This window comes from Neomonachus schauinslandi, chromosome X, assembly GCF_002201575.2.
Source record: "Neomonachus schauinslandi chromosome X, ASM220157v2, whole genome shotgun sequence".
NCBI lineage: Eukaryota > Metazoa > Chordata > Mammalia > Carnivora > Phocidae > Neomonachus > Neomonachus schauinslandi.
This window is the reverse complement of record NC_058419.1, coordinates 113,621,504-113,636,503: the sequence shown is the minus strand read 5'-3', so window position 1 is coordinate 113,636,503 and position 15,000 is coordinate 113,621,504. Positions and strand designations below refer to the sequence as shown.

At 43.1% G+C, this 15,000-nt stretch overlaps 1 protein-coding gene across 4 annotated transcripts in view; it reads left to right on the top strand.

Moving 5' to 3' along the window:
• Window positions 1-1,239: 1,239 nt before the first annotated feature.
• Window positions 1,240-15,000, top strand: part of TXLNG (taxilin gamma) — a 65,530-nt gene continuing 51,769 nt past the window's right edge. The window contains exon 1 of one of the 4 annotated variants that reach the window (XM_021680966.1): window positions 1,240-1,386. In XM_021680966.1, coding sequence (XP_021536641.1) covers window positions 1,285-1,386 — 102 coding nt within the window. In that variant the 5' untranslated portion in view covers window positions 1,240-1,284. The remainder of the gene's footprint in view (window positions 1,387-15,000) is intronic. The other 3 variants (XM_044911996.1, XM_021680974.2, XM_044911997.1) reach the window with 3 other exon arrangements.

The following is a 15,000-nucleotide window of genomic DNA, read 5'->3' as shown; positions in this document are numbered from 1 at the left end:
TACTGCTCTAGTTTTGAAATCTCAAAGCTGGACTGAGGTGTGCTGCCCATGAGATAAAATACTGGTACTTTCCCCAAATTTACAGAAATAATTAAAATTGATAGATGGAATTTCCACAATATTGAAATTTACTCTCATGTATATTATTACATTTTTAGCATCTGCTACCACTGTCTTGTATTCAACTTTAATAAAAAATGGTAAAGAATTCACGCAAAATTTCATAATGAGTTATTTAATATATCAGAATTTCATGAGGGTCCGTGACTTTCAGAGGCTCGTCATTAGAGATCTGGTTCCATCAGATGGAAACGGAATATTCCTGAGCAAAACTGTACCCCGGCCCCAATCCTGTCAAGAAAAAAGAAATCGATTCAGCAAACCTAATTTGTTTTAAAATTTCAGTAACGAGGAACACTACATCAAAAACTAATGATGTAATGTATGGTGATTAACATAACATAATAAAAAAAATAAAATTTCAGCAACGAAAGGACTAGCGGAGAAAACAGGATACATTCAACATGTATTAAGCGCCGACTAAGTGTGGAGAGCTGTGCTAGAAGACCGGGCGGTTCAGCCAAGGTGAATAGGACGCAGCCCCCACCCCGCAGGAGCTCAGGACAGGTAAATGGTGCTGAGAGCTCTGGTGGATGATTAGGACTCGGGACAGGTGTCCCAGCCAGAAATTCTGAAAGCCATTACATCTCTGCCGCCTTGAAAGTCATGATTTCCCCTTATCCCTAATCATTTGGGCTCAATTCCGAAGAGGACCAACAGAAACAAAAACACAACAACATGTCCCCACTCCTGCTCCCTCCCAAACACTGGAATATTTCTAAACTTTTCCCTCAGGATAATTAAGAGTACCTTCCGGTACTGGTACATCGCTTCCAGGAAACTACAAGTCCCAATAGGCTGCACGCGGAACCCAGGGGACACTCCCCGTTTCAGAACGCCGCCTTACGCTCCAATCCTGAGCTGGGCCGGTGAGCCGTGGCCGCGCAGCCTGCTGGGACTTGTGGTCCGCTTCAGATTTCTTTTTCCCTGTCTGCGCAGACTCGCGCGGCCTGTGTTCGCCCTTCGGCCCCGCAGAAGCCCAGCCCAGACTTCAATGTTCCCCACCCACATCCCGCTCCATCCCCTCGGGGGCCAACCTCCTCCGGTCACGTGGGAAGCCGTTCATGCGGCGATTGGCCGTGGGGGTTCAGGGGCGGGGCGCGGGGGCCCTGAAAGATTCCGTGCCCCTTGTCGGGCCGCTTGTTTGGCTGCTGCCGTCACCTCATGGCGACGCGGGTAGAGGAGGCAGCGCGGGGAAGAGGCGGCGGCGCCGAAGAGGCTATTGAGGCCGGACGGGGCGGACGGCGACGCAGCCCGCGGCAAAAGGTCAGTCTGGGAGGCGTCCGCGTTGTTGTACCGCCGGGGGAATACCCAGGCGAGATTTTTCGGGGTACACATCTTCACTCTCTCCGGTTACCTTTAGCCACGGGACGAACATCCGGCCTTTTTCCTTCCCGGGGGTGACGACAGTGGGAGCAGGTGGGGGAGGATTTGGGACTGGGATCGATGGGGTAGGAGGGAGCGAAGGTTGGGGTTTTGGGGCGCGCGGCAGAGGTGGGGAGAGGGCAGGGGGCGCAGCCTGGTGTGAGGGGGAAGGGGTGCGAGGCGGGGGCGCGCCAGGTGTGACAGCCACGTGCTGCCGGCGCCGAGGAACCCCGGGCGCCAGGTGTTCCTTCTCCTAGCCCCCGCCCTCGGCGTGCTCTCCGTGCTCCCGGTGCTCTCCGTGCTTCCAGTGCCCCCGGCGCCGGGCGCCGCCGTCGGAGGGCTGCCTGGGTCAGGGACTGGCCCTGCTCTTGCCGGGCAGGTGCGCAGGGCGCGCTGCGGGGTGCGCCCGGGCGGCGCGGGCGAGGCTGTTGCGCAGTAAGATAACCGCGCGGGAGCCGGGGTTGCACTGCGCCCCCCTTCCCCCGCCCCCCTGCGCTCCCCGCCACTGCGCGGGCGGGCGAACGCCGCGGGGCTGGAGGGGCCATTCGGCTCCCGGGCCCCAGGGCTCGTCTCTGGGCACCACTGGCCTGGCTACACGTGGGACCGGCGATGGGAAGACGATGCTGGTGCACTTGGGTCCCGCAGGGTTGGGGGCAGCATCGCATGATAGCTGGTCTTCCCATTTAGCCCTCCCTCCCCTTTCTTGCTTTATTTACCCTCCTTTCCTTTCTTTTTTTTGGGTGAGCGGAAACTTGAGCGCCTCCCCCACCCTGGCCTTTGGTCTCTCTCAATCTGGGAGACAGGCTGGACCGTTCCCCTTGCCTTACTTGACTCACGTCAAGGAGTTTTCAGTGTCTCCCTGGATACAGGAAAATCGAGACCTTCTGAATGGGAGAATTCCACTTGTTCTGGAGTCAGTGGGTGGAGTTCGAAAAAGATTGCACAACAAATGGGGTACAGGGCTTTCAGGGCCCAGGAATGGAAATCCGCGGGGAAAAGCGCTGGAAAGGTGGGAACCCCGTCTCTTTTTCCTTACAGTGGAACTTATTGAAACGTTCAACTTGTTGGACGGCCTGCTTGATCACTCCGGTATTTAATATTACTTAATTATGCATTTGAATACTCTCAAAAATCACTCCTGTGTGAAATTACGAAATAATATTTTTCTTATGAGATTTATGAGCTTGAAAAAGGAGAACAAAGGTTTGGTTTACATCTGAGCAAAGTGTCAAGAATTGGCTTTTAGGGGCTTTTTTTTTTTTTTTTTTTTTAGATTTTATTTATTTATTTGACAGAGAGAGACACAGCGAGAGAGGGAACACAAGCAGGGGGAGTGGGAGAGGGAGAAGCAGGCCCCCTGCGGAGCAGAGAGCTAGGGGCCTGTTTCTAAGGTCGGGTATTTTCATATCTCCCTGCATAAGGGTGTTACTACTATTCAGTTACCTCTCCTTCTTTCTTTGTACTCTAAAATAAAGATCCAGTACTTGAAGGACTGAAAAAGAAGCTGTGGACCGAATGTACTCTAGAGTTTCAAAACTGTCACTTTGGACACTTATTTATTCCCTGAGGGTGGGGAGCCAATCTCAGTGTTTGATTTCATAGATCCCCCAGGGGAGGACTCTGATAGAAAGCCATTGCAATTGAGGACATAAGTTCCCATTTATGTCACTAGGATAAGGACCAGAAGTCTGAATTAGGAACTGAGGTTTAATCAACTAGCATTTTAAACGACTGAGATAAGAGGTAATGACCCTTTGAGGCAGCACTCTGGGTAACAGCTGGATATGAATAGTCATATGTGTCTGTACTGTCTCATTTTTGTTTTATCTCATGTACCTTTTTTCTTTGCTCATGTTTTTCTGGGCATCTTTTTTCCTTTTGATTTTCAATTGACTATGACCTGGAATTGAAATACATGGTTAAATATTAGTTTTTGAATTTTCATTTAAAAAAATTGGGTGACTATCTTGTGTCTGCAAAACTCACTTATTTCTTTATGACCCCTAATTTTTTAATTTCCTCTGGGTTACCAACTTGAAAGAATATTCCGAATTCTAACTTGACTTGTACTGTATTTTTTCAGGAAGCAGGAATGATGTTTAACTAATTGGAATGTTTTGAAAATATTGAGGGAATTAAAGAAGAGTGACTGTTTAGTCACTGACTTAAAGGGAAAAACAACTGGAGATGGGCTTTATTGGCTCCTAATTGTTTGAACCATCTACTTAGTCATTCTTCGCCAGCTCAGTTAATTGTGGCATTGTTTCATAACTACATCCATTTGAATGGTCTCTTAAGGTAACTCTTCTTCTAAGGTTAATATTATAGTACATTTCTTTTATTTTTAAGATTTTATTTATTTATTAGAGCACGTGAGCAGGGGGGAAGGGTAGAGGGAGAAGCAGACTCCCTGCTGAGCAAGGAGCCCAACGAGGGGCTCGATCCCAGGACCCTGGGATCACGACCTGAGCCGAAGGCAGACGCTTAACCGACTGAGCCCTTTTAGTACATTTCTAAGGGTCTCTTGAATTGTCTAAAACTGTGCTGATATGATAGCCACTAGCTGCATGTGGCTGTTTAAATGTTAATTGAAATTAAATAAGGGGCGCCTGGGTGGCTCAGTCAGTTAAGCGTCTGCCTTCGGCTGGGGACCGAGCCCCACATCAGGCTTCCCCGCTCAGCCCTTCTGCCCTCTGCCTTTCACCCTACTTCTGCTCTCTCTAGCTCTCTCTCTCTCTTTCTCTCTCTCTCAAATAAATAAAATCTTAAAAAAATAATAAAAATAAACATTCCATTCTCTCTCATACTAGCCACATTTCAAGTGTTCAGTAGCCAAGGTGGCTAGTGGCTACTGTGTTAGAGAAGATCCAAAATATTTCCATCATTGCATAAAATTCTGTTGGACAACATTGGTCTAAAAGGATGGGATATACATTGTCAGGTATTCCAGGCATTTTTTAGAACACCAAGGTCATGGGGTGCCTGGGTGGCTCAGTCGTTAGGCGTCTGCCTTTGGCTCAGGTCATGATCCCAGAGTCCTGGGATCCAGCCCCACATCGGGTGCCCCGCTCAGCGAGGAGCCTGCTTCTCCCTCCCTCTCCCTCTGCCTGCCGCTCCCCCTGCTTGTGCTCTCTCCCTCTCTCTCTGTCAAATAAATAAATAAAATCTTAAAAAAAAAAAAAGTCATTACTCTGTAAATTTCTGTGTAGAGTTTGTTTTAGGAGATTGAATTTTTAAAAAAATTAATAGGTTTTTGAGCAGTTTTAGGTTACAGAAAAATTGAGCATCAGTTACAGAGTTCCCATATATTCCCTCACACACATCGTTTCTCCTATTATTTATATCTTCCATTAGTGTGGTGCATCTGTTAGAATTGATGAGCCAGTATTGATACATTGCCATTAACAAAAGTCCGTAATTTGCATTGGGGTTCATTCTTGGTGTTGTACATTTTAAGAGTTTTGACAAATGTATAGTGACCTGTATCCACCATTACAGTTCCTACGGAATAGTTTTCACTGCCCTGAAAATCCCCTATTTATCCCTCCTTCCATTCCCCTGAACCATTGGTAGCCACTGGTCTTTTTACTATCTGTATTGTTTTGCCTTTTCCAGAATGTCTAAAGTAGGTTTGTTTTGGTTTTTAATAATAGATTTTTGATGGGGAATGTTAAAAATGATTGAACCTACTGTTAAACTTATTTATAGGGGCGCCTGGGTGGCTCAGTCTCGGTTGGGCATCTGCTTTCGGCTCGGGTCATGATCACCGGGTCCTGGGATGGAATCCCATATTGGGCTCCCTGCTCAGCGGGGAGCCTGCTTCTCCCTCTCCTACTCTCCCTGCTCGTGCTCTCTCTCTTGCTATCTCTGTCGCTATCTCGGTCTCTCTCTCAAATAAATAAACTCTTAAAAAAAAAAACCAACTTATTTTTAGGTCAGTAAACCATTTGGAAGGATAAAGATACGTAACCAAGGCTCAGATTAACAAAATCTTACATTTACATCGCGCCCCATAATTTTTACAGCATATTTGCACTTTTGTTGGCTATTTATTTTTTATTTTTTAAAAGATTTTATTTATCTGACAGAGAGACACAGAGAGAGGGAACACAAGCAGGGGGAGTGGGGGAGGGAGAAGCAGGCCTCCTGCTGAGCAGGGGGCCCAATGCGGGGCTGGATCCCAGGACCCTGGGATGGTGACCTGAGCCAAAGGTGAGCTGCCCAGGTGCCCTTTTGTTAACTCTTTAGCATCACTGGATGCTATGGAAAAGTCTGGAGGAATTATCATTGCCCTCATTTACAGATGACAAACTGCTCAGCAAGGTCAAGTGATTTGCCCAAGGGGTGAAGCCAAGTCTAAAAACCAATACCCTTTCATCTAGACTATGGTAATAAGTAGTATACTAGTGGGTGAATAGTATGGATTTTGGAGTCAAGACTCTTGGCTCTCTGCCACTTACTTTACTAGCTGTGCAACCTTGGGTGAGTTTCTCAATCTTTCTGAACCTCAGTTGCATCATCTGTAAAGTGGCGATGATGCTAACACCTACCACATAGGATTGTTGTGAAGAATAAGAGTTGATGAGAAGCGTTCAGCACAGTGCCAGGCATGTAGAATTTTACTTGATCTGGTAGGGAGAATATATGAAAGATCCATTTCTCTTGCTTTTAGGGTGCTATTAATTTTGTAAATCTATCTACCAAGCCTTTGTAGTTTTCTCTCTTCCCAGAATCTCTCTATGATAGGTAAAATGAGAAGTCCAGTCAGGATGTGGCAAGAGTATGGGGTAGGAAGAAACCATTTCATTATCTTGTTTTTCTCCCCATTTGTGGATTTGAATCTCCACTCTTCTGGCACAGAGACTAAATAATAAAGTGACCTTCTCTTTACAACATTGTTGTCTATTTTCAAACTTTGGTCAATTTCATTTTCAAGGGGAACCAAAGAGGCAAAGCAGTAATGAGAGTAGACCAGATACAGCACATTCCTTTAGTAATTCCATGTTTTTAGATCATAATATGCCATATTTATATGCTATATTACTGGAAGGTGGTTTGTATGTTATGTGTGTCATTTATATTGTTTTTGACTAGAGAAGTGTTTTTTTTTTTTTTTTTTAAGATTTTATTTATTTGACAGAGAGAGACACAGCGAGAGAGGGAACAGAAGCAGGGGGAGTGGGAGAGGGAGAAGCAGGCTTCCCGCGGAGCAGGGAGCCTGATGTGGGGCTCCATCCCAGGACCCTGGGATCATGACCTGAGCTGAAGGCAGACGCTTAACAGCTGAGCCATCCAGGCGCCTCTAGAGAAGTGGTTTTTCTTTTGTTTTTTTTTTTGTTTGTCTTTGTGTTGTTTTGTTTTTGTTTTTAAGTAGGCTCCATGTCCAGCGTGGAGCCCAGAGTGGGACTTGAACTCACAACCCTGAGATCAAGACCTGAGCTGATAGGAAGAGTTGGACACTTAACTGACTGAGCCACCCAGGTGCCCCAAGAAGTTTTTTTTTTTTTTTGTAACTGAAGTATAGTTGACACGTAAGGTTACATTAGTTTTGGGTATACAACATAGTGATTCAACAAGTCTATACAATATGGTGAATTATGCATTTACCACAAGTGTAGCTACCATCTGTCACCATATAGTGCTGTTACAATACCTTTGACTATATTCCCTGTGCTGTACCTTTTATTCCTGTGACTTATTCATTCTATAACTGGAAGCCTGTACCTGTCACTCCCCTTCACCCATTTTGCCCATTGTCCCACCACCTTCCCCTCTGACAGCCATCAGTTCTCTGTATTTATGGGTCTGTTTGTTCTTTTTGTTTGTTTATTTGTTTTGGTTTTTTAAGATTCCACATACAAATGAAGTCATGGTATTTGTCTTTCTCTGACTTTTCTTGCCATAGTGCCCTCTAGGTCCATCCAGTTGACTAGAGAAGTTTTATGTAGGAATGTATATGTCAAATCTAGATGCCATAAAACCAGGTGTGTGTGATTTGCTTGTGTATGGGATTCTTTACAGAAGGATTCACTATAATAGATTTTTTAATAATATGCTGTTCACATTTTACACTTTACAGAGAGCTCTCTTTCAAAGGAAAGAAATTTGAGACCTCTCTGTTTCCTGCAATGTGCTAGGCACTTAAAATGTGCTTCCATTCTAATATCTACTTACCTTTGCAGAGTAGGTGATCTTCCCAGGTGGATAGATACGACATCTGAGTCTCAGTCAAATAACAGAAAACTTGCTTAAATGACATAGCTCAGAGTTGATGAAGTTGGCCTAGAGTTGATACATAATTGTGCAACCGATGTACCCTACTGCATGGACAGTTTCTGCTTACCTAGCAAATTTTAATCTAATATCCCAAAGAAATTCCTTTGCCTTTTCCTCCCCTACTCTCCCCCTTCCCCCTCCTTCAGTTCCTTTTGGTTGGTTCTAATCTGCTTATCAGTAACTTTTAGTTAATATAACAGATGTGACAGTATTTTAAGTGTATAAAATAATGTACAAGTTTAATGTAGTATTAACACTGAGAATTAGCTATGTTTAAATTTTTCCCAAGTGGAGCATTTCCAGAAGAAAATAAAAATGGGTCAGGTGACCCTTTAAGGATTTGAACCCTGAGAGTATATTTTTATGATTCAATTCATTTCCTAGTTGAAACTCTCTTGATACTTAGAACTACTTAAATTTTATTACTTGATGGAAAAGACATATAAAATAACCAGTGTTGTCCTCCTGTGCTATCAAAATAATTTCCTTAGCATTTATTGCTCAGGGTGTTGATTTGCATTCTGTGTTACGTTTCCAAAATATCCCCCAGAACGACCCCCATTATCCCCAATTTCACACTCTGTAGTCTGCTATAAGTAATATTGCTAAACCAGCACTTCTCCACTTTTTTTCTTTCCCTACTTTCAGAAAGGTCAGTGTAGAATGGTTTGGCAAGGAAGATGTGCCAGTAGCTTAGAAGCACATTTTGCTAAGTGTTTTATGATTTGGGCCATATTAAAAGTTAGAATATAGGCATTTTGCATAATTTGCAAATGCATCCTTATTCAGATATTATTATAACAGTTTTGCATGCTACAGTTTATATTGATTATATCTAATCTTACAACTCTAGAAGGTAGATAATGTGTATCCCTAGTTTACAGATAAGAAAACTGAGAGGTTGATCTCCCTCATGGCTGCATAGGACGCAGTAAGTGGTATGTTTGAAGGTCAGACTTTTTGGGTTCCAAAAGTTGTCACCCATGTGCCATATGTCTTGTGCTCTCTTAACACATTTCTTTTTTTTTTTTTAAGATTTATTTGACAGAGAGAGATACAGCGAGAGAGGGAACACAAGCAGGGGGAGTGGGAGAGGGAGAAGCAGGCTTCCCGCTGAGCAGGGAGCCCAATGCGGGGCTCGATCCCAGGACCCTGGGAGCATGACCTGAGCCGAAGGCAGACGCTTAACGACTGAGCCACCCAGGCGCCCCAACACATTTCTTGAGAATAGTGAATAAAAACATGCTCCTTGCTGAATGTAAGCTAAACTCGGTGGTGGGTCAAAAGAGTAATCATTTTTTGTTAAATGAGAAGAAATTGTGAAGGGTGGGTTGGATCACTGGGGGTATAGAAAAGCTATTATGATCTGGGAAGTTTTGAGGGGAATTTGGACCCTTACAGGTTTCATTCCTTTTGTTTCACTGAGGCTTTACGTCAACCTTAAGGTAAATGATTTAGGAGGTATGCTGTACTTTAACTCTCTGCAAAAGTACCTCCAAGTGTAATTTGGATAAATTGAAAGAGGGTTTAGAGGGACCTTTTTGTAAAAACCTGTCTTAAAGTCCACACAACACAGTGTTAACAAAGAGCTAAAGTGGTCTGGGTAAGTAGTACAAGGAAAAAGAGAAAGCTTGATGTTCAGAGGTACATCATGGTTGGTCCATGTGGAGCTGGTGAAGTGTGACTTCATAAAATTGGGACGGGTTTGGGCGCCTGGGTGGCTCAGTTGGTTAAGCGACTGCCTTCGGCTCAGGTCATGATCCTGGAGTCCCGGGATCGAGTCCCGCATCGGGCTCCCTGCTCAGCAGGGAGTCTGCATCTCCCTCTGACCTTCCTCCTTCTCATGCTCTCTGTCTCTCATTCTCTCTCTCTCAAATAAATAAATAAAATCTTTAAAAAAAAAAAAAAATGGGACGGGTTGTTCCATTTAGGTAACCCATAAAAGTAGAAGACCACTTTGCATCTTTTTTTTTTTTTTTTAAGATTTTATTTATTTATTTGACAGAGAGACCGCGCGAGAGGGAACACAAGCAGGGGGGAGTGGGAGAGGGAGAAGCAGGCCTCCCACCGAGCAGGGGGCCCGATGCGGGACTTGATCCCAGGACCCTGGGACCATGACCTGAGCCGAAGGCAGACGCTTAACGACTGAGCCACCCAGGCACCCTGAAGACCATTTTACATCTCAGGAGTCTGTGGCTTGAAGATACTAACTGTGTGACCCAGGCCCTGCCCCTCTGCAAAATAGGTCAGGCCCAAGCATATTTCAGCAGCTTTGGGCATTGAAATTTTGGGGTTTCCTGACATTTTTGCTGCCTAGATAGGTGTTTAGGCTAATGCTGCAGGTATCTTTCAGTTTGCAGATTATCATTGAATTACAGTTTTAGAGCTAGAAATGATTCTGCAAGTCATGGAGTCCAGCACCCTTTATTTTTATAAAATAGTCAGAAATTAAATGCGAAATCTAATGCCATCATCCTTGTTTTAAAAGGCAAATGATGTGCATAGTCTAATACAGATGTTAGCACCTACCACAGATGTTAGTAGTGTCTACTTACTACTACAAGAGAGATCATAAGGCTAAAGAAACTGAGTCCCAACTAGACCTTTTCCGGACCTCTTTGCTCATTTCTTGGCTTCTTCACCAGTGGGGGAAATCCGGTTCCCTCATCCTAACTTCAGTGCTGGTTTCCCTCTTTTTTCCTCATTTACCTCTTAATGCCTCTGTGTGCTCCCGTGCTCAAAACATATTGCGACAGATTGTTGGCAGCCTTTTGCTGCCAAAAGTTAGGAGTTGGGACAACTCCTAGAACTTATTGCCTCCAGTTTATATCCCTCCTCAAAACTCTGTCATTGCTCTGGTTTTACTCATGTATTAATTTATGTTTTTGGTTAACAGCTTTATTGAGGTATAATTCACATACCATACAATTCACCCACTTAAAGTGTACAGTTCAGTGGTTTTTAGTGTACTCACAGTTTTGTGACCACCACCACATTTATTTTTTTTTTTATTTTTATTTTTTTTAAGATTTTATTTATTTGAGAAAGAGAATGAGAGAGAGAGAGCACATGAGAGGGGGGAGGGTCAGAGGGAGAAGCAGACTCCCCGCTGAGCCGGGAGCCCGATGTGGGACTCGATCCCAGGACTCCGGGATCATGACCTGAGCGGAAGGCAGTCGCTTAACCAACTGAGCCACCCAGGCGCCCGACCACCACATTTATTTTTAACATAACCTTGGAAGTACGTATTCTCTGGAATGATACAGAGAAAGCTAAGAATTCATTCTCTGCTTTCCAAGCCCTTATGTTCATGACCGAGGACAAACTACTTTAAATTATATCAGTGAGACTGTTTGTTCATCATTCCTGCCTATAAGGTAGTTCTGAGGATTAAATGAGGAAGTATATCAAGTACTGTTGGAGAGGCTCCTGAATGAACCAGAGGAAATGGCACTTCTGGCTCCCTGTCTTTGTACTTGGTACCAGGGCCGTATTCCCTAGAGATGGATCTGCTTGGTTAAGGGTACCGAGATAAGGAACCCTCTCAGACCATGGTTTGAGTGTGTTGGCCTTCTAGTGTCTCTGTTCCTGTTCCACCACAACCAGGACAGCAGTTCTGAAACATTTTGGTTTCAGGATCTTTTTGCATAATTTTTAACTATGTTTTTGTGGGTTATATTTAATATTTCCCATATTAGAAATTAAAACAAATTTTAAATTATTCATTTAAAATGAACTCATATTGTACTAATTGTCTATTGCTGTGTAACAAATCACCCCAAAACTTAGTGCTTGAAACAACGTTTATGATCTCACTCTTTCTATAGGTCAGGAATCTGGGTGTGGCTTAGTTGGGTTCTCTGCTTCAGGGTCTCATGGACTGCAGTCATCTGAAGGCTTGATGGGGATGGATCCACTTCCAAGCTCACTCATGTGGTTATTGGCAGGATTCAATTCCTTATGAGCTGTTGGCTCCAAGGGTGCCCTTGGTTCCTTGCTACATGGGCCTTTCCATAGGCATCTCACAACATAGCTGCTGGCTTCATCAGAATGAGCAAGACTGTCAGCAGAAGAGAGAAGGAAGTTGCATTCTTTTGTCACATGACCATAGAGGAGACAGCCCCTCACTTTTGCCAGATTCTGTCTTCATTAGAAGTCAGTCACTAGGTCTAGCCTGCATTCAAGGGGAGGGGATTATACAAGGTTGTGAATACCAGGAGGATCACTGGGGTCATTGGGGCCATGTCAGAAGCTGCCTGCCACATATCGGCATAGTGGTTTTTGAAAATTAAATACTGATTTTCCAAAATAACAGACTCCTAAATACAGAGAACAAACTGGTGGTTGCCACAGGGGAGATGGGTGGGGAATGGGTGAAATAAATAAAGGGAATTTAAAAAAAAAAATCAAGATGTCTTGATTTTTTTTTTTAAGTGAGAAGAGTGGCATTATTTTATGTTTTTGCAGGTTTCTTTAATGAATGGCTTAATAGACAGCTGAATTCTCAAACCTGCTTCTGGATTCAGTTGATGACAATATGCCATTGTAGTTGAAGTATACAAAGACAGTCTGGCCTTACACATGTATGTAGTTGGAGCAGGGAGGAGTGTTTTAATAGCTTTTTTAGACAGTTGTGGAAATTCTTTGATATTACACCAAAACTTGGCAAGTAGTAGTTCTTGCAGGTTAGTTGCCAATGTGGGATCTGAAACTTTACTGAACTTTTAGTACTGTCATATTAAAATCTAATGGTCTGTTTTGCACTTTAAATGGATGTTCTTTTCCCCATGCATCATTTTGTAATATCATCTGTTAGTCATTTGGAAAGTATTGGTTTACCAAATTGTATCAATCTTCCAAATGTTGACACATTTTGCTGTATAATATCAAAATAATGTTAGTATCACTACTGATGTCATCAGGAGAGTTTTTTTTTTCCTTAACAATATTATTAGTTCAGGTGTACAGCATAGTGATTTAACAATTCTTTACTCAGTGCTTATTACCATAAGTATAGTCTCCATATATCACCATACAGTGTTAGTATATTATTCACTGTAGTTCCTATGTTGTACAGAAAAGTCCTAAGTATTGGGAAGCTCTCAAACTCATGGTAGCAGATAGTTTTAAAAAAATTCTAAATTTTGCTTAAAAACTCAAATTTTATCATTGGCAACAAATACTATCTGCTGTTTGCCTTGAAGTAACAGGCTCACTTCACTATATATATATATATATGTGTGTGTGTATATATATATATATATATATATATTTTTTTTTTTTTTTAATTTGACATACAGCAAGAGAGGGAACACAAGCAGGGGGAGTAGGAGAGGGGGAAGCAGGCTTCCCGCGGAGCAGGGAGCCCGATGCGGGGCTTGATCCCAGGACCCCGGGATCATGACCCGAGCCGAAGGCAGACACTTAACGACTGAGCCACCCAGGTGCCCCTTCACTGTGTATATTTTGGAGAATACGTTTGCCAAATACCCAAGTCTGAAGTCTGAATAAGTCTGGTTGGGCTTGTAGTTCAAACAGCTGCATTAGTGGTTTTCTTTACGATCCCATCACACTTCGGTGTGCAGCAGAAGTGCTTTATGTGTACTTTCTATGTCTTCACACAGTTAAAAATATGTATACTCATTGGTTGAGATTTAATAAAAATTTGTAATTTTATTGCTTCCTCAAGGGCATTTTTAAGTAAAAATGCCCCCTCCCCCTCCATTTAGAGTACATGGTGGTGAAGAAAACCATGACTTAGAGTTTGGTGCCCCTGCCTTGATTTCTTTACTGCTTTTGTACCATTAGTGCAAGTGTTAACACCAAAAGACCAATAATATTTCTGTATTATTATGAAAATAATGTTTGAGGTTGCAGACTATCTGGAAGGGTCCACAGGGACCATACTTTGAGAACCACTGCCCCTGAGTCTTCTCAGAAGTGGGCTCTGCTTTTCCTTGTTTTCCTGTTTTGTTTTGTTTTTTTCCCAAGACCATTCTGTCAGAAGAGAATAGGCTTATTTTTCCTGGCCCTATTCCTAAACCTTGTTCTAGGAACGTGGAATCCCAATTATTACTGACTCAACTGCTTTATCTTGTTAATGGAACAATTCAGTAATCCTAGCAACCAGAATATTTTTACATTTAATTCCTAATGCCAGTATAAAGTTAGGTTTTATTTGCTAAAGGCTTGAAGAACATTCTAAACCAAAGTACGTTCATCATGATTCTTTCGTGTGTGTGTGTGGGGGGGGGGGGCGGGAGGTAAAATATGCATAACATAAAGTTTACCATTTTAACCCTTTTCGGGCGTTCAGTGGCATTAATTACATCAATTACATTAACAGTATTGTGGAAACAACACAATCATCCATTTCCAGAACTTTTTCATCTTCCCAAACTGAAACTCTACTGCGTTCCGCCTTGCCCTGAGCCCCTGGCAACTATTATTCTATTTTCTCTATGTATTTGACTGTTGTTGGTACTTCTGTAAATGGAATCATACAGTGTTTGTCTTTTTGTGTCTGGCTTTTTTCATTTAACATATATATTTTTTTAAGTTTATTTTTTTTAAAGACTTTTGAAGATGTGTTTTTTTTTTAAAGATTTTATTTATTTTAGAGCATGAGCAGGGTTGGAAGCGGGGAGGAGCAGAGGGAGAGGGACAATCAGACTCCCCGCTAAGCAGAGCACCCCCCCAACCCCCCAAAACACAGGCCTCCAGCCCTGAGATCACTGCTCAAGCCAAAATCCAGAGCTGGGCATTCAACTGAGCCATCCAGGTGCCCCTTTTTAAAGTTTATTTAAGTAATCTCTACACCCAGCATGGGGCTCAAACTCATGGTCCCGAGATCAAGAGAAGCATGCCCTTCCGACTGAGCTAGCCAGGAACCCCCACTTAAACATATTTTCAGGGTTCATCCATGTTTTAGCATGTGTCAAAATTTTACTTTTTAAGGCTGAGTAATTATTTTAATGTATGTATTATATACCACATTTTGTTTGTCAGTGAACACTTGGGTATTCATGAATCATGAATTTTTTTTTAAGGATTTTATTTGAGAGAGCACAAGCAAGGGGAGCAGCAGAGGGAGGGGGAGAAACAGGCTCTCCGCTGAGCAGGTTCCATCCCAGGACCCTGGAATTATGACTTGAGCTGAAGGCAGATGCTCAACCGGCTGAGCCACCCAGGCGCCCCACATCATGATTCTTTTTTTTTTTTTTTTTTAGATTTTTTATT